The 19386-nt window shown below is 40.0% G+C and overlaps 1 protein-coding gene across 1 annotated transcript; it reads left to right on the top strand.

Annotated features, from left to right (window-relative positions):
• The first annotated feature begins 5269 nt into the window (after positions 1-5269).
• On the top strand, positions 5270-18471 carry ZNF330 (zinc finger protein 330). The gene is made up of 10 exons (XM_053941737.1): positions 5270-5313; positions 9156-9285; positions 9549-9568; positions 9695-9765; positions 11292-11371; positions 12675-12801; positions 13541-13645; positions 16173-16219; positions 17292-17409; positions 17748-18471. The coding sequence occupies exons 2-10, from the start codon at positions 9166-9168 to the stop codon at positions 18023-18025; spliced, it is 966 nt and encodes a 321-aa protein (XP_053797712.1). The 5' UTR covers positions 5270-5313; positions 9156-9165; the 3' UTR covers positions 18026-18471.
• The last annotated feature ends 915 nt before the right edge of the window (positions 18472-19386 follow it).

Genomic DNA, 19386 nt, shown 5'->3' on the forward strand with positions numbered 1-19386 from the left:
TAATTAATATATGGTAATTAACAAATGATGGCACATTAACTGTGCACATAAATCCCAGTATTAGTTTTACTGTATATCTTTCATCTCAAAAAAAACCAAAATAAAAGCTCCAGTAAGATACCATGATAAAAAAGCTGTTCAGTATTTTGTTGAAGCCATGGAAGAAATGTGAAAAAATGCAACTTGAATATCATAGGAAAGATTAATAGATTTTAATAAAGAAGTTGACAAGTGAGCGAGCTCCCTGAATCAAGACTCTAATCACTTAACAGCAAAATCTCTCTTTTTGTTTTATCTCTTCTCTTTCTTCTTTTCCCTCTTGATACATTCCACAAACATTGACCAGACAAAATAACCATCTAGAAATTTCTCGGGAGATGACTTTCGAGGGCTAAGATTAATGACTGCAAGCATCAGGTATAACAGCAGGGGGAAAAGAAAAGATACACACAAAAAATCTCTACAACATCTAATTCTAGGATGCTTATTTTAAAATATTATATTTGAACATGCCAATTCAGTAGATGTCACTAAAGATTTTTGCCTCAAGTTATTTTCCTTTTTTCCCATTACTTTATGTAGTTAAATCAGCAAGTATAAATGTCTTCAGAGAAAATTATCTTACATGAAACAAGTATTGACATGACTTTTAAGGTCTGTTGCTGCAAGGTCAGGATTTAAAAACAAATTAAATTTAATGTATGCTGTTTCAACGGTCATTTAGAAAGGTGTATGCTGCACCTATTTTACAATGCAATCCCCAGGGAGGAGAACATATTGAATGCTGCAAGTAGACATTGCAATAATGAAGATAATTATGGTAATAGGCAGGTAGGCAAGAGAGGTTTAAATAGATCAGAACAAGCATACTATTTAGAGAAAAAAGAAATTTCTGTTCATTCAATTAGTAGTAAATGACAACAACTCAGGTCAGTATTTATTTCAAGTTGAGAGACGTTATGCTTTCTTGTATCTTTAAAGGGACTGAGATATCACAGCAAAAGGCAGTAAAAATATTTCATTGTCATCCAGCATAGTCCAGTGTCACTGCATATGAAGGTCTTATCTGCCCCAGAATATTGCCATTCTGATAGAGGCTGTGCACACACCTAATTTCCTGATTTTCCTTCCTGATCTCTATGATTTTCAGTAGTAGAAGTGAGAAGGCATGAATCCTTTATTATTACACAAGTAACTTAAGGAATAAGTAAGTGTCCATTCCTGAAACGTGCTCTCGCAGCAAAGGAAGAATTTTTATGAGTTGAGCAGAGGAGGAAGTGAGCAGAACAGCCCTGAAGATGGTCAGTGTCCATGTGAGCTGGTACACGACGCTGCAATGGCACTACTCAGCTTTGACCCTGGAAAAAGCAAGCCCACCTTTCCTCAGACAACTGTTTGCAACACCCAAAAATCTGAAACGTGAATTTACTGCCTTAAAAATATGTATCTGACCAGCAATCAGTATGTAATCCAGAGTGCCACTGCTCTGACTTGCCACACATCTCTGAAAGGTGAACACAAAAGACAGCGAGGTGGAACGATGCTGCTAAAAACTTCTTAGTTCTGTATCACGGACATCCATTTATTTTTGAGAGATTCTGATTCATTAGCATCCTCTGGCCCTTTGGACAGGTAAAACTCTATGAGATGCATGATGACACGGCAGAGTGGAACAGAAGAGAAAACCAGTGCATGCTGCTGCAGGGTTATGCCTTTAGCATGGGAAGACCCAGCAGCTCTGCTGTCATTGCATCATTTAGCTTACAGAAGTGGCTTTCACTTTTCTCCCCAGTGACCTCCGCAGGCAGCTCAGCTTAGGGTTAGGACAGTCACCAGTGTGCTGACATGTGCTGTCTTGAAAGCTCTTGACTAGACAAATACATTTTCCAGGCAGTGTCGGGTGGCCCTCGCCTGTTATCGTGGCCAGCCAGACAGCAGGCATTAAGTGAAGACGTGACAGTTCTGAGCCTCTGTCAGGTAATAAGGAGTGATAACCGTTCAGAGACACACTCACCGTCCTTCTCGCACAAAGAAACCGAGAACACCTCCAAAAATGAGGCTGACTCTCATTACTTTCTGCATTTTCCTTGAAACAAGTCTGCAGCAACTCCCCAGAGACTAGTCCAGTACCGCTAATGGAAGTTCTGTAAGCTCTAAACTGGCTATTCTCATTTAATTTCTTTTCAAAATTCCCTTGTATTACAGCCCTAGGCCACTATTGGTTCAGAAAATAAGATGTTCATGAGTGAAGTGACAAACTCCTGCCATCTAGAGGGTGGTTGCTGAAACATATTTGAGGCAGATAATGTTTCACAGGGTAAAATAAAACTGAGATAAAAATCTTAGTGTCTACATATCTCCTTGGGGTTTTTCTAGATTTCTCCTTCTTCTTCATTCATGAGTTTATGTAAAAATGCCCAGTCACACCTGTGCATGTATAATAGCCCTTTTTTCAACAGCTACATTCATTCCTGAGAGCAGATTAGCTGACTAGGATAGTGATTATAAAATAGATTAAAACTTTCTGTATTCTTTTCCAACGCTATAACATTTATCCTGATTGAGTTCTTGCATTCATGGCTGCCTAAAACAGACTACAATGGTCACAAGCAGAATACAAGAATGTTGGTGATTAATAACATTCATTAAGAAAAGTGAGACTTACACAAAAACGCCTCTAACATCTCAGAAAAGATGGTATTTTCTACTTAGGCTTTTAGTTAAACAGCGTGTGGCCATGGCTACTGACAAGAATTAAAAATTACTTTTCCACACACTTTCTCATGAAGAAGAAGCATCCAGATTAGCGACCACCACGATTTTTTTTTTGTTGTTGCTGAATGTGAAAAACACCAATCACTTATTTTTAAAATCTTAAAAGTTTATTAGTTATAAAATAGTTCTAAAAAAAAGTAATAAAATTAGGGTAATAAAAATTTGGACAGTGAGGATTAGGACACTACGAGACAAAAAAAAAGCAAAGAAAAAAAGTTTAAAAAAGTTAAAAAGTATCTTACATTGCAGAGTTTATATTTTAACATTATGTTATAACCTAAAACTATATTTAATGCACTACTTAAGAGAATTAATACAACATAACTTTCTAACATTACACATATCATATTCATTGTAACATTTGCAAAAAGCCAATCATAAAACATGCATTTTTCACAGAGGCAATTGCACCTCAGCTCCCACTTGTCAAGAGACCGAATTTTGCGCATGGTAATTACAACGATTAGTTGTGGTTCTAATGGGCGCCTGAAAATTTGTCTCTGAAATCTTTCATCTGTGGCTTGAGCTGTTTTTAAAATGAAGTCTTGCTTAACCTAAATGGTAGGAATACAATGTAGCTGAAAAAGGGAAATTATACTCGTGCTGTAAAAAAAAACCCTGCACGCAGCTCTGTCTCCTCTGAGGTTACGCAAGTCGCTGTCGCAGATGGATATTGCCTAAAAAACCCTCTGTGAAAATCATTAGAAGATGTATTGCACAGATGTTTAATGGAAGATGAGTGCATGGATGGCATTCCAGTGAATTTCGTGGTGTTCTGCCTAGAAAGGGTTTGATACATATTTCATCTTAGTAAGATCTAGGGCATTGCTTGGTGTGCTTTGATCGTCGATAACCTCGAGTGAGGTGGTTGTGTTGCTTCACATCGTACTTGGGTCATATAATCCGTCCTGAAAATTGCCTTCTGCTTATGGAATGTGATTTTCACTTCATGGGAGACACAGATTTTCATGGGCCATCATTGCCTTTCCAGGAATGTGAAAAATGCATATTTTATGATTGGCTTTTCGCAATAGTTACAATGAATATTATACGTGTAATGTTGGAAAGTTATGCTGTATTAATTCTCTCCAGTTGTGTGTTAAATGTATTTTTAGGTTATAACACAATGTTAAAATAGGAACTGTACTATGTAAGATCCTTTTTAACTAGCTCAAGAAAGAGATGAGATAATCAAGGAATTCTTCGCACAAGGATAACAATTACAGAAACCCCTAAATTCTCCAGAGGAGAGGAATTTATGGCTTTCCTTAGCAACAGAAATGAACTTCTTCAAGCCTGACTGGGACTCAAAGGCACCTGGGGATTAACAGAAACTTTTTGACAAGTACCAGACGAAGTTCTTGTTTTAAATAAAATATATGCATAATCATGAAGTGTTTTGTATCTGCAACAGGCTGTTGCTTTTAAGGTGATTCCTTTGTTCACAAGGCATGCTTGTCATGGCTTAAGGGCCCAAGAGCATCCGGACGTCTGTAATTCTTTGTTTTTTATTGTCTTGTAATTGTCCTAACTCTAAATTTTTATTCCTCTAATTGTATTACTATTTTTATAACCATTTTATTATTCTTAAACTTTAAAACTTTTAAAAAACCAAGTGATTGGCGTTTTTCACAAGGAAGACACTCCCAAATTTTGTGAGGCCGCTGTTGATTCTCCCACAACAATTTGTTTGCTTCTCCCGCTTTTCCTTCAAGACGGGATCTTCCCAGCAGGCTAGTGGGATGCTCACAAAACAGCATTATTGTTTAGCGTGAAAAATATGTATTTAATGATTGGCTCTTCGCAAATATTACATTGAATACTGTGTGTATTACGGAGGGTTATTTTGTAATACTGTATTTTGTAATCTTTTTAAGTAGTGTGTTAAATATAGTGTTAGGTTACGACATAACATTAAAATAGAGACTCTGCGATGTAAGCTATTTTTTATTAGCTCAAGAAAAGGGATAAGCTAATCAAGAAACTCTTTGCACAGAGATAACAGCGACAGGGCACATAAAGAGTTACAGCCTCCTTATCGGAAAAGACAAACATTCTTCCACCTTCTCTCTGTCTTTATGGAAACACCAGGATTAAGGGGAAGGAGTTGACAAAAACCAGGAAAATTCTTAATTTGCAAGGAATTTTTGCCTCATGTATGAGATATATGAATATGCAACAGGCTGTTGCTTTTAAGGGTTATTCCTTTGTTCACAAGGCATGGTTTCGGCAGCTCAGTGCCCAAAAACATCCGGACGTCCGTAATTATTTGCTTTTTATTGTCTTGTAATTGTCCTAATCCTCACCGTCCAAATTTTTATTACTCTAATTTCATTACTTTTTTTTTTTTTTTTTTTTTTTTACAACTATTTCATTACGAATAAACTTTTAAAAATGGAGAAGGCCTTCCCCGGCCGCCCGTGAGGGGAAAAGGCGCAGAGCCGCGCTCGGAACGTTCCCGCCGGGCGGCGCGGGCCGGGCGGGCAGCGCACCGCGGCGCACCGCCGCTTCCGGCTTCCGCGCGGCCGCCCGAGCCAGGTTGGAGCGGTGCGGGAATGGGAATGGGAATGGGAATGGGGGGATGAGGGCGGGCCCGGGGCGCTGAAGGGGCGATGGTGCCTCAGGGGGGCCGGGCTAGAGGCGCTGAGGGTCTCGGTTCCGGGCCCTCGCCGCTGGCGTGCCTCGGAGCGGATCCGGGCCGGCTCCCGGCGGGGCGAGGTGCCGCTCCTGAGGAGGCAATGGCTCAGAGGGGCACCTGAGGAAAGCCCCGCACGCCTCGGCGCTTCCAGCACGGCAGCCCCCAGCTGCTGCGGACCCATCGTGCAGTTTTTAGTTTTTAGTTTTTAGTTTTTAGTTTTTAGCCGCCTTGCTTCTAAAAGATGGAGTAAGTCATGGGCATCACGGTGCCTGGAAAATGATTTTTGCGTTATTAGGGCGTTCCGTTCATGAGCCTTTTAAGTATGAACTACTGCTAATACAGTCTTTTTTTGTTTTAATTGTAATTTTGTATGAGTGGCGAAACGGATTCTGAACACGTGTGAATAACGCAAATCACTTGGTTTTTAAAATTTTTAAAGTTCAAGAATAATAAAATGGTTATAAAAATAGTAATACAATTAGAGGAATAAAAATTTAGAGTTAGGACAATTACAAGACAATAAAAAGCAAAGAGTTACGGACGTCCGGATGCTCTCGGGCACTTAAGCCTGATAAGCATGCCTTGTGAACAAAGGAATAACCTTAAAAGCAACAGCCTGTTGCATATACAAAACACTTCATGATTATGCATATATTTTATTTAAAACAAGAACTTCGTCTGGTACTTGTCAAAAAGTTTCTGTTAATCCCCAGGTGCCCTTGAGTCTCAGTCAGGCTTGAAGAAGTTCATTTCTGTTGCTAAGGAAAGCCATAAATTCCTCTCCTCTGGAGAATTTAGGGGTTTCTGTAATTGTTATCCTTGTGCAAAGAATTTCTTGATTATCTCATCTCTTTCTTGAGCTAGTTAAAAAGTATCTTACATAGTACAGTTTCTATTTTAACATTGTGTTATAACCTAAAAATACATTTAACACACTACTTGAGAGAATTAATACAGCATAACTCTCCAACATTACACGTATAATATTCATTGTAACTATTGCGAAAAGCCAATCATAAAATATGCATTTTTCACAACACCTACAGAGTGGAAGCTGTTTGATGGTCAAGCACAAGAAACCTTGAAATATGGGAAGCCTCTTCTGGGTGTTGGTATCTGTGCTCTGACAAGGGTACCTCCACAGTTCCCTGCTCTGCAGTGAACAACCCATTCCTGTCGGGATCTGTGATATTTAGATGATCCCAAGATTGTAAAGTCTCTGTCTTTCAGCCCCGCTGCCAGAGAAGGAGTCGTAATTCGTCTGTGCTGGTTTTCAAGGTTGTTTATTTCTTCTTATCTAAAATATTTTCTCTCTGACCTGCAGCAGGTCTGTCTGGCAGGACAGCGTGCGGGGCTCTGCCCCTCAGTGGGGTGTTACAAACATTCTATACTAGAAACTACGTGTGCTGTATTTACAACAACAATATCCAATATCCATCACCCATGTTGAACAGTGTGTCCCCAGCCTAAACCAACAGAAAAATGCCAACTCCACAGTGAAACATGGAGGGCATGAAGAAGAAGAAAAAGGACAAGGCATGCCCAATTTCCCTCCATCTTGCCCCCTTTGAACCCCTTACCTAGAATCCTAAAATTCTACTTTTGCACCCGTGCCACACTAATTACTGCTTATATCAAACACTCAGAGCTTGTAATTCATCCTGTAAGACTGAAAACTCTTTTCCATGGGCAGAGATCAGAGACAGTGTCTCTCAGGACTCTGTACAGGGGGGCTCCTGACCCCCTGCCAGGGTCCCAGACCTTCCAGGGCAGCCAGAGAGGGATTCCCACACATTCCAGCTGTTCACCATGTCTGTGACAGCAGGGTGGGCAGTGCATCACCAGATAACAAGGGAAGGCACTGTCCTGCTCAGCACAGAAGATCCAGGAACCTGCTGGTGCACTCAGGGTGTGTCTTTGGGATCTCACCAAGGACAAGAAGCCGTGAGTTCAGCAGAAGTTAAATGGCAGGCATTGTTAATGCTCCTCACAGCACAGCCACCAGCTGAAGTCCACCAGCGTTCTTTGGAGGTGTGGTGGGAAATCTGTGGTCTTTGCCCCTGGTTGCCTTAGCAAATAATGCAGCAGGAGAGCAGCAGGAGGTGAAAATTTACAGTGGAGCACAGTGCTGGGGACCCCATACTCACATAACACATTTTAGGGGTTTTCCTTTGAATGGGTCACCTCCTTCCTGCATAGCCTGCCAATATCTGAGCTCTGCTCCTTGTGCTACAGCATCAGCCATTGAGCTGGAGAGCCACACTCACTCCCACAGCTGCTGCTGTGACCCAGGCACAGCATTTCACTCCTGAGGAGGAATGGAGAAACAGCCTTTGTGCAGAATGCTCCCCATGCAGGAGCTCCAGTGCTCTGTAGGGCAGCACAGTTGTACCCTCTGGGGCTGAGGGGGGAACCAGGCATGGACCTACAGCCTCTTATTTTAGGTCTTTCAGATGCACTTTTCTCTCCCACACACCCCTCAGGGGTGTGGACTGCAGACAGAATCCACTGTGTCTTTCCTGTCTGAGCATTTGGTAACAGTGTGCCAGAAGTGGAGGTAGAACACTCTGCAGAGGCATTTGAATACTAAAAGAGGTGATATTCTGCTTTGAAAGGAACTGAAGGTAGACAGGGTTTATGCTGTTATAATTTCTGGAATTGTAACATTGTTACGCTCTAGTCCAAAAATTACAAAGACGGTAAATTTCTTTAAAAATTTGAGCCTAGGACAAAGACAACAAACATCTTAAATGAAAGCTCAGAAGAAAAGAGTGATAAGACTATTGATCTATTGGATGGTGTTTGAAAGCATGGATTCACTCAACAACTTTGCTAAAGGGACCTGTCATTGCAGTTCTGTTGTTACTTAGTTCAGTGCAACTTCCTGAAAACTGCCATCTAAAACTTCTCACAGTCTGTGTCCTCAGCAGGCACTGGGGCAGTGGTTTTCATGAAAGCAGTTTGTCATTTTGGTGCTTTCCATTATGAGGGGCTGTTAGGAAGTCAAGGTATAAATACTAACCATTAGATTCTGTTGTTAAATCAGCATTTGAGTGGTTTGAAAATTAGTGTGGAGCCTGATATTGGACTCCCAGTGTCAGAAATGTCACACTCTAGAATGACAGTTGCCAGCAGACAGCACAGCACTATAATTTTGACTACAAAATATGACACTAATACAATTTAAGCATGATGCAAAATGCAACAGGGCAAGAAAATTGATTTATGTGTGCTATCAAAAGCAAATTTTAGTATCTAGTCAGGACAATATATTTCTGTGTTCAGTTATTCTTTAGTTTATAAGACCTTTTGAATGAAGATACTAATTTTTCTTCCAAGTTGAAGCTGCTAGAATTGACTGCCTGTTGATGCTGCAACTGTCCTTACAGATGCTTATTAAACAGGCAAGGCAAACCAAAACCAGAGATCCATCCCAAATAAACCTACAGATAGTAATGGTTTCATTTTTTTAAGGCAAAACACTTCAAAGAGTGTTAAACACAAAGTTCAGGACAGCAGAGTTTTCCAGATCACAAGATTCCTTATGGTTCATCACATGGCTCTTCCTTGTGGATTGTCCCTTTATTCTGCATTTCAAAAGAAACTTTCAGACAAGGAAATGAATGGAGATGAAGCACAGTTAATGCAGGAACTGTAAGATCCAGGATATGTCATGTGTGTCCATGTATTTACTTGCATAGTTTTATGTGCATTCATTCCATGCCTGTTTTTCCCCCCCCAGATAGTGAAACATGCCCAAAAAAAAGACTGGTGCTCGTAAGAAAGCTGAGAACCGTCGGGAACGTGAGAAGCAGATAAGGGCTTCACGAGCCAACATAGACCTGGCCAAACATCCTTGTAATGCTTCAATGGTAAATTAACCTAAAGTATTCTGTATTAAAATACCTAATTTTTAATTATGTAAACCCAGTGATAATACCTTGAATGCATTTAGTGCCACTAGCATGCCATTCTTCCTACTATCCTTCCTTTATATTTAAGGTTACCTTTGCACCAGACAGAATATTGATTAAAAGGTTTGGATCCTAATTGTAACTCCCTGTGGAGGTCTGTAAATTTTATATATTTTACCTTGAATGAAAATAATTACTATTGTTTTGTTTCTTCTCTTTAGGAATGTGATAAGTGCCAAAGGTAAGAATTTTTACCCTTCTAATACTAATAGTTTGGTATTTGTTTCAGACATTTTACAGGTATTCTTTAATGCTTTCTTTTAAAGTTTAATACTTTCTTTTTGTTTTTTCACCTCCATGTGCCTAGACGACAGAAGAATAGAGCTTTTTGTTACTTCTGTAATTCTGTTCAGAAGTTGCCCATTTGTGCACAATGTGGTGAGTAGAAATAATGAATGAAAACAAGCTGTCCTCAGTTCTGTCTGTGATGTTAAGCTCTCGGTATCTGTGTTACATAGCTTTATCTTAAAGTACCTCTGTGATGTGGAGCAGGTTCTTTCGAATCTGCTATGAATATCCTCCTTGTGAAGTGATCCTCTTTGATCAGGATATATGCCTCTAACCCCCAGAGGTCTGCAAGCCTGGATCATGGCTTGTCTTCTTTGGAAAAATTTTCCTCACTTCCTTTTAGGTTTGAGAAATCTGACTGTTTACGTAGGTTGACCATGTGGAGCATTGTTTCATAACAGCAGCAAAACTAAAAAAGCTCTGACTGCTAGCAAGGCAGCAATAATTACTGCTTTTTAGGGATTATATAATTTCTGATCAATTCAGTATCAATTAAAGCAACAATATATTATTCACCTTGCATGGGGTTGTAATGTAATGTGCAACTCTTGTTATTTTTGTGGGCTTGAGGGCTGATGCTTTGAAATTAGAAGAGAAGGACTCCTAGTGACAGAACTGCTCTGAAACAGGCTAAAAAGCCCTTTGTTTTTAAACAGCTGCTTGCTTGCAGAAGATGTTTATATTCCTTTCATACTGGGATGAATGTTCTACTGTTTCAACACATCATTGGAGATTTTCAATTTGTCATTAAGCAATTTGGCTGTTTTGGAATGTGACTCTCAGAGCTGCTGACTTGCAGCTTTCGGTGCCTTTGTTGTGACCCGCAGATACTGAGTGTTTCTGGAAGCCAGGCTGTTAGTGTGCAGTGGCAGTATGTCACCCTTCATATGTCTCCTTTCTGTCACCATGCAGTGAAGTACTAAAAACAACGTCTCTGTCTTATGGTTCATGTCTGTGTGTTGCATTTATCTTAATCTGGAGTATGTTTCTAGAGGAAAAACATTACTACCAGCATCCATATTACTATATTGGGACCCAGGGTTTTCCAAATCAAGACCATGAGAGCTGTTTGATGCTTAATCAAGCATTGGGGACTATAAACCAACAGCATCTTTGTTACAGGAGCCTGTGAGGGATAGGAGCAAGGTGACTGTTCCAGTGCTCCACACCTAGGAATGCCCCCACCACCTCCCACTGCCCAGCTCAGCTGCTTTTATGGTGGGGCAGAACTAGCAGTGGTTTTAAACATAACTCTTTAAGGTTTCATTGCTGGACTTTGACTTCAGTTTTGTTCTTTGTTTTGACATTTGAAATTTTTGCCAGTGCCTCAAAACACAGAGCAAGACCATTGTCTTATTATCTCAGTACAGGGGCAAGAGATTTGACTGAAAACAGACAATAAATAATTTAACCTAAGAGAGGTGTGAAGGTGGGTTGCAGAATGCAGCAATAATGCAAACATCTTTGTTTGTGTTATTTTTACCTAGATTTATGGTTAAGCACAGGCATTTAGTTGAAGTGCTGTTCTTACATAAACATGCATTCTGTTTTTTTTTTTTTTAAATTTTATTTTTACATAGTTTTCTTATGGTTGCTTGCCTTTTTATTTTAAACAGGAAAAACCAAATGCATGATGAAGTCTTCTGACTGTGTTATAAAACATGCTGGTGTGTACAGTACTGGACTAGCTATGGTGGTATGTATACAAAATTACAGACTTTTTTGCACTATGAGGATATTCTGTGCAAATCTTCCTGGAAAAATGATACAACAGATTTATGGAATGATAGCATGTACCATGCCAAGTTTGGTTTTCCCCTCGCTTTTCTGTAACAAACTGATTTTTCCCTTATACTGAAACCCCCAAATTTTTAAGTTTTAGATTCAGCTCCTGCGTTTGCAGCACATGTCCTGGATGCTAATGGATCTGTGTTGGTGGCAGGCCCTAGGCACATGAAGAGCACTGGACCCTTACATGCACCACAATTCCCAGCCTTCATTAAAATGTAGGATTATTCTGCAGAAACCTGCAGACTTTTGTCGCTGTTGTCTTTGTACTGCAGAGATCATCAGTAACACAGAGAGGAATCTGTTCCACTAGAAGGGAATTTTAATGAACAAAACCCCTCTTTTGGGCTCTTAATTAGAGATAATCATAGCTTCAGGCCTTTGAAGTTTTGTTCTTAGAAGGACAAGTTAGTGTCTGCATTCTGGAAAGCAAGGTGCCACCTGTCACAGCCTCTGGATTAAGTGGTCTAAACCTCTGTCCTGTTGCTGCCTGTCAGCTGTTCTCAGTAACACAGCCAGCCTTTACATGCTGGCTGCTGTTCCTGAGCTTATCCCATGCATTCACTTATGCAGGAGTGAAGCATCAACGATTCAATTTGGATTCATCATTGTATTCTTAGCTTTGTGTGCATGTAATGCACATAGTAATTAGTTACCTATGGGCTGAGAGGGCTTCTTAAATGCTACACCTAAGGATAGCTGAAAGTGGAGATCTTATAATTTAGTCAAAATAAAAGTTAAAGAGTCTAACTTACTTCTAATGCGTTATTTGTTCTTTGCTCTCTGCAGAGTTTGTGCTCTAATATAGCACAGTTTAAAATCCAAGTGAGTGATTTCAGCTCTAATAGTCTAGAGGCATTTTTCAGGTCTTTGAAATTTCATTTTTGCCGGAACATTGTTATCGTTTATGGACCCCAGGTTTCAACTGGAGGACACAATTTTCCATGTGCAAAGTGTGTGATAAGAAATGTAAAGACCAGGATTGAGATAGATAACCATACATTGCATCATACATAATCCAGCAAAACTGAATAACAAACAAACATGAGCTGTGCAGCAGCCTGGTTGGAACACAGGTTTGGTTCAATGCTCTCACTCAGCCAAAGCGAGCCCACTGAGAGAATGGATACTAGGACACATTGAGGATTATGGGATAAGTCTCTCTGTTGGTATTGCAGCAATCCTGAGATGATACCTTGCTGTGATTGCAGGGTGCAATCTGTGATTTCTGTGAAGCCTGGGTGTGTCACGGGAGGAAGTGTCTCAGCACCCACGCGTGTATGTGCCCTCTGGCAGACGCAGAGTGCGTTGAGTGTGAAAGAAGTGTCTGGGACCATGGTAGGTTGCTCACATTTAATAATAAGAAAATATAAATTACACTTCTTTCCTTGCGTTGCTTAAGTTACTGCATCTATATTCTTAACATAGCCTTTTTAGTCTTCACCTAATTAGTCCTTGCAGTATGTTTGTTCCAAGCAAGGATTCTTCCCATTTTAAAAATAGTCATTTTACAGTGGGGAAAGTAAATGACCTGCTTAAGAACATACAGTGCTCAATTCAGGGATGATTATTTAATCTAAATTATAATGGTTCTATCAGCTTAATTATTCACATAATTAAGCACTGCATCAAATTGCCAACACAGTTTTCTGCCATTCTTACTCCATTATTCTGCACTAGCACAGGTATTTAGATTCCCAGTTGCTTAGGAAACCATACTGATATCTCTTTGTCAAATCTTTTAAAGTGTTTATTTCAAGTGTGTATCAGAGCTGAGCAGAGAAGACTGGATGAGAGCGTGATCTGATTTAAGAAAAATAGTTGATGCTACAGTCAAATTAAAATGAAGAAAAGTACTAGAAGTAATACTTGCTTTTTAGCTATGCTGTTTTATCTTGTAGGATAGGAGGTATTTTTCAGTGTAAAAATGGATGGCAGTGTCTAATTTAGGGCCTTAAAGCATTTGTGACAGAAGGGAGAACTGGTCTTCAGTCAAAACTACCGCCTAAATTGTTTGCAGAGCAGGACTTGATGCCTGTGCCCATTGTTGATTATTTTGCCTTGATAAATCTTTCAGGAGGCAGAATATTCGCCTGCTCTTTTTGCCATGATTTCCTCTGTGAAGATGATCAGTTTGAACATCAAGCCAGCTGCCAAGTTCTGGAAGCAGAGACGTTTAAATGTAAGTTAGTTATTCATAACCCCTTTCACCACAGCCAAGCAGACTCTCTACTTGTTTCCTCTGTGCTCCAGAATACTCTCCATCACCTTCCCCAAGTAGATTTTGCCACTGCTGGAGGGAAGGGCCTGTTTCCTATGTACTGGCTTTTTCTGTACCATTTATCCAGACTAAAACTTTTTTCTCTTTCATGGATCTTCCTCCATGCCAGAGCACACCTGGCAGTTGTTTTCCTGCCAGGCTCTTACAGGCCTCCCATGGGATGCTGCCCTTGCAGGAGCCAGCATTCTCCAAAGTTGGAGTGTTGGCAGTAGCAGGACTGCAGCAAAACAACTGGAGCTGCTTATGCTGCTTTTTTCACTCCACAAGGCTCTGCAGGCAGAAGGAGCTGTCTTCCACTCTTCTGACCAGTGATGAACTAGTTCTAGATACCTGTTCCTCCTGGAGGATGGTTGCCCTAAACAATGCCACCTGTCTTAGTCTGGCTAAACTTTCCCAGGTTGCTGTGGAAGGCCGGTGTGCTGGTGAAGGGTTAGCAGCTGTTCAGGTCCTGAGGAAGGCAGTGACTCAGCAGTCATCATCTGACTCAGTGAGACAGGGTGAGCACAGAAGGAAGTGACAAAAATAGTCCCAGAGCATGATTTCAGTGTTCATTTCCTCACTGACCAGTGGACTGTGGACACATGTGTCAGTAGTGTATCAAATGCTGATACATGTTCACTCTTTCTGAGTAAAGAAAAGGTAGCTGAACACATGATGTCCTTCTGAACTTTCATTAATTGTTGGACAAAACTGAAACTGCTGTTTGTAAGAGGATGTGATGGCCATGCCGGACATTAGTCACTCATTACTCATCTCTGGCTGAAACAGGGTATCTTCAAGAGAAGTTAAAAAAAGAGCAACAATAAAACAAAACAAGCCAAGACTATGCATATTTGAAATAACTAAATTTTTCTAGCAGCATTTCTTGCCTACCTACTATTAAATATGATTTGGTTTATCACAAGACAAGCATTTGTTTGTCCTTCCCAAAACTTGCATGCATGTATCTTGACTATTGCAACATATTCAATTCTTATTGTAGAAATTGCAGGTGCACTTTATCATAAGGCTGTTTTCCTTTGAACTGACTAATCTGTTGTCCTAATTGATTTCTCCTGGTCCAGAATATTTGTGATTTCAATATTTTAATCATTGTCTTCAGACATCTCTTATCTCCTTTTCATCTTCCATACTTTTCTTCCTAGCCAGCTATTTTTCAAGCTTTGCTTAGCTTCTCTTGATGTATTCTGCCAGAATTCTCTTGATGTATTCTCCAGAATACATTTTCTTCCTGCATAGCAATATTGAGGCAGCAACAGCTGTTCCACAAGAATGTTTTTTCAATGATTGTTGGAAGCTCTCAGTTCACAGATGTGGTATCACACCCTAAATAGAGAGAGAGTTTTTTGAGGTTTTTCACTGTGTTTGGTGTTTTGTGGTACAGAGCAGACTTGGTAGAGAGAAGATTTTTGTCCGTGAGGTAACAAGATTATAACATGTATTCTCTACTTTTACAGAATACATGGTCTTCAAATGTGGTCATTCAATTGTAGTATAAATCCATTTTAGCTGTGAAAAAGGTGCTGTTACTTTCTATCACTATCTGAGAGAAGTTTTTTGAAGTGCAGATACTCAAAAAATGATGAATATATATGCATCAGCATTTCCAGTTCCATCTTTAAAACACACCATAGCTCTAAATCCCACATCTGTCCTGCTCATGTGGAGAACTCACGATATTTATTACTTCAGATTGAAAAACAGCTGTCACAGAGGTTAGACAAGAAGGAAAGGAATGAGTACTTGCACAGAAACTGGTGAAGTACGTGTTACTGCTTCTCGAGGAGTAACTATTCACCAAACTTGGTGTTGCTGCCAATTCCCGAGTGTTTGCCTTTACTGTACTCCCTCTAGTGGAATAATAAAAACAATTTGAAGCTCAAGGCAAGTTAAATTTTGGGCACTGATTCTGGTCTTTATAGCTTGTGTGTGAGCTCCAGTTCTTTAACACAGATAAACTCTCTTAAGAAGTTTTGTGCAGTCAAGTACATTTCCAGAGGATATGACAGAAAATACAGAGTGTCATAACTTTTCTAGGTTTGGAAGTTTGCAAGCTTAAAGTGTTCTTACATCTCTAGCACTCCTTCATTTGAATGCTGTGAGAAAAGGAAAAGCAAGATGAAACCTTAACACCAAATTGGTTCTGAAACTACAGGTTTTAAACGTTTAGAAGCTCAAGAAATAGTTCAACAGTTTCCCCTCTTGAAATTTAATTTTTTGTGTCAAAGTGAGGTTTAGAGTTAAAAAAATCTAGTAAAATGGTACTGTGGGGTAAAATGACTGATTCACATTGCCAGAGTGCAGTTGTGCCAGGGAATTAAAACTAAATGCCTCAGTTACGGTATTGCATACTTTTACAAGGTTTTAAAAACATGATGGGTCTGCAGTTTCCAAGTACTGAATTTGTCATACTGCTTTTCTCCAACAGGTGTCTCCTGTAACAGGCTGGGGCAGCATTCCTGCCTGCGTTGCAAGGTAAAGAGTAAAGACAGTTGTGAGGAGCTGACTTTAGGCTCGTTATCCTTGGCCTCCAAGGCTGGTATCTAGGTCTTGCCACATCTTCCTCTCCATGATTAAAAGGAAATTCATACCTTTGTTTTAGTTTCTGTAGCCTGGGGTCAGACTTGTGGGGGACAAAAGGTCTTTTATCTGTGCTTGCCTGTTCACCACAAGACAGTGTGAGGTGATCTTTGCCCAGCCCTCTTAGTTTAAGTTGGGCCTGCAATGTGTTGGTGCTTTGAAAAACAATCAAGACAACAAAATAAATCCTTGGTCGTGAACAGAATCCAAGGCTTTGGAATATGCTTTGATCCAGTGTGGAACTGCAACAATTAGAAAAGTTGTTCTTTTAAACAGTCAGGTGATTATCTGACTAGAAATCGCTGCATCCAAAGGAATAATCTCCACAGCTCATCCAGTTTTCCATATGAGCAGGCTGATTTGTTGACATTGGGCTTACGTTTTTACACACTCAGAAATAATTTTGTGTAAAAAGTTCCACCTGCTTCATCATCAGCATTGCCCAGATTTCTCCAGGTGCTCTTACTCTTCTTACCTTCCATATGTTTTCCCTGCACTCTCCCATGGCATCGATGGCCTATTCCAAACAGTTTCTTTTTCCAGGTATTTTCACTGCACCCTGGTGCTCAGTGTGTGAACTTCACATCTCTAATTCTTTCCTTCAGGCTCCTGCATAGTTTTGTTCTGCCATACATCTCATTATGTTTATTTAAGCTTGTCAATGCAAACCCAAGTTTGCCAGGCTCCTTGTGGGCAGCACTGCAATCCAGCCCTGGATTATGTTACTTTCTCTGCATGTTTATTGGCACTTTTATTCAGCCTCTTCCCCAGAAACCCTGGAACCACACTGAACACAGAGGGTTCCTCTGTGCACAGACCCCATGTCCACTGCAGGAGAGACCTCATTAAATTTTAATTCCAGCCAGAAAACCCTGCTGCTGTTAGACATTTTTTGCTTGCTTGTTGTTGAAGAATGTGCTTCTGTGATTAAAACATTTGGCCTTTGTATTCTCCCTTCAACACACAGGCTTGTTTTTGTGACGATCATGTGCGAAGTAAGGTTTTCAAGCAGGAAAAAGGGAAAAAGCCTCCTTGCCCTAAATGTGGCCATGAAACTCAGCAGACAAAGGATCTGAGCATGTCAAGTAAGCCAGTTTCTCTAGCTAACAAGCCATACAAGTGCCATTAGTGATGAATTTCTACCTAGGAGCACTGACTAAAGTCTGGTTACATTCAATTGTTTTGCACAGTTTAGCTTCATTTGTTTTGAGAAAAACTTCGTGTTTCTGAGTTCTGGAATTGAGCAGTCTCATTCCTAACAATTAAATCATTCCAAGAAAGTGAAAGCTTTTGTTTAGTTTGAGATTTTAGTTGTGGAAAAATGAAAAATAATTGCCATTTAACCTACTCTTCAAGCAGTGAAAAAAAGATAGAAATGAAATGTTGGATTGGTGGGAACATGATGATTTTTCTTTGCCTGCAGCACGTTCTTTGAAGTTTGGCCGACAGACTGGAGGGGAAGATGCAGATGGAGCTTCTGGTTACGATGCCTACTGGAAAAACCTTTCCTCCAGCAAGACTGGGGATGCAGGTGACCATGAGGATGAATATGATGAGTACGAAGCAGAAGATGATGATGAAGATGACAATGATGAGCGAGGGAAGGATTCAGATTCTGAGGCCACAGATGTATTCAGCAATTTGAATTTAGGAAGGACCTACGCTAGTGGTTATGCACATTATGAGGAATCAGAAGATTAAGCTTAGTATGCTGGCTTTGGAAAGAGCCAAGCAGTGCTTCACTGAGTTGTGTATATGCCAGTAGGATAGCTCTATCAGGTACTTACGTATCAGAGTTAGAGAGCAAAGAGTGTGGGACTTCTGCAGTAATTCCAAGGGACATTTTTTCCTGTAGATGAACTGATGTTGGGTTTGGGACTGGGGAAGAAAATCAGGATATTTTTATTCCCTTAAACAACAGAATGGTTTTGTCCTTGAGTTACTGAGTATAATGGTTCAATACCATTTTCTCCTATCAACACAGGAATGTGGGAAAGCTGTAGCTATTGCTTCCATTTGCCCATCAGAAACTTAAGGTTTTTTTTTTACAATAATTTTGTTAACTGATTTCATACATTAATGCAGTGGTGGGTTGGTGACTGCGTTTTTTTTTGGTCTGCACAATAAAAGTCAACTTCATTCTCTAATGAGCTGTCATAAATATTGATCTTCCTCGAATAGCTGGAAAGCAGGTTGTATACAAAGTGTAAATTGACACTGAAATTTCTTTTTTATGTCAGTATTGCAGATCAATGTAGTTCTCTGTGTATTTGCACATCACCTTTTCAGTATTTTATTATTAGATATTAATTGGTGGGGCTATATAGAGTCACTATAAGAGCACCCCAGATAATCAAAACTTTTATGGAAATAAAATGTTGGTATCCTCTCTGCCACAAAAATCTGTAAGGCAGTTTGCCATTAGATGAAAAGGAGACTGATTTCTTCTCTATCTAGCCTTCAACTCTTTTCCTTGCATATGATACCAGAAAAATGAGATAGGAAACAACGCTGTATATGAGCTGAGAAGGTGAGAAAGCATGGGGGGTTCAAAAAACGCCGGGTCCAAATACTGTTCTGTGCAAGCCTGCCAGTACAAGGCAAGTGATCAGCACTTCTGAGCTGAGAAGGTGACACCTGCAGAAGTGTTTGCAGTGCTTCTGATTTGAAAGTGAACATGTTAATTACCCATCTACAGATCTAAGTGATGGCATTTCTTTTCCCTTTGTAGGGGAATGTTTTACAGCAGACAGATCATGATACAAGGGCAGCCAACCTAAAATGTTGCTTCGGCTTTCTAAATGCCATACCTTAATGCAAGAGAGCCCATTTTGTTATCTGTCAAATACCTGAACTGATTATACCATTACCTGCTTTTGTGGTGTTTCTCTACTCTTTCTTAACAGCTAAAGGTCATGTGTTAGCAGAGCATGCCCTATTGAGAATCATTTTTAACTATGTTAAGATTGCCAAATGAACATTTTGTAGCAAAACAGGGTTGGAAAACCTGGTCTTTATACTTCCCTCCTAAAGGCATCTCCTACCAAATGCATGAAAGACAA

Source organism: Vidua chalybeata, chromosome 4 (genome assembly GCF_026979565.1).
Source record: "Vidua chalybeata isolate OUT-0048 chromosome 4, bVidCha1 merged haplotype, whole genome shotgun sequence".
Lineage (NCBI taxonomy): Eukaryota > Metazoa > Chordata > Aves > Passeriformes > Viduidae > Vidua > Vidua chalybeata.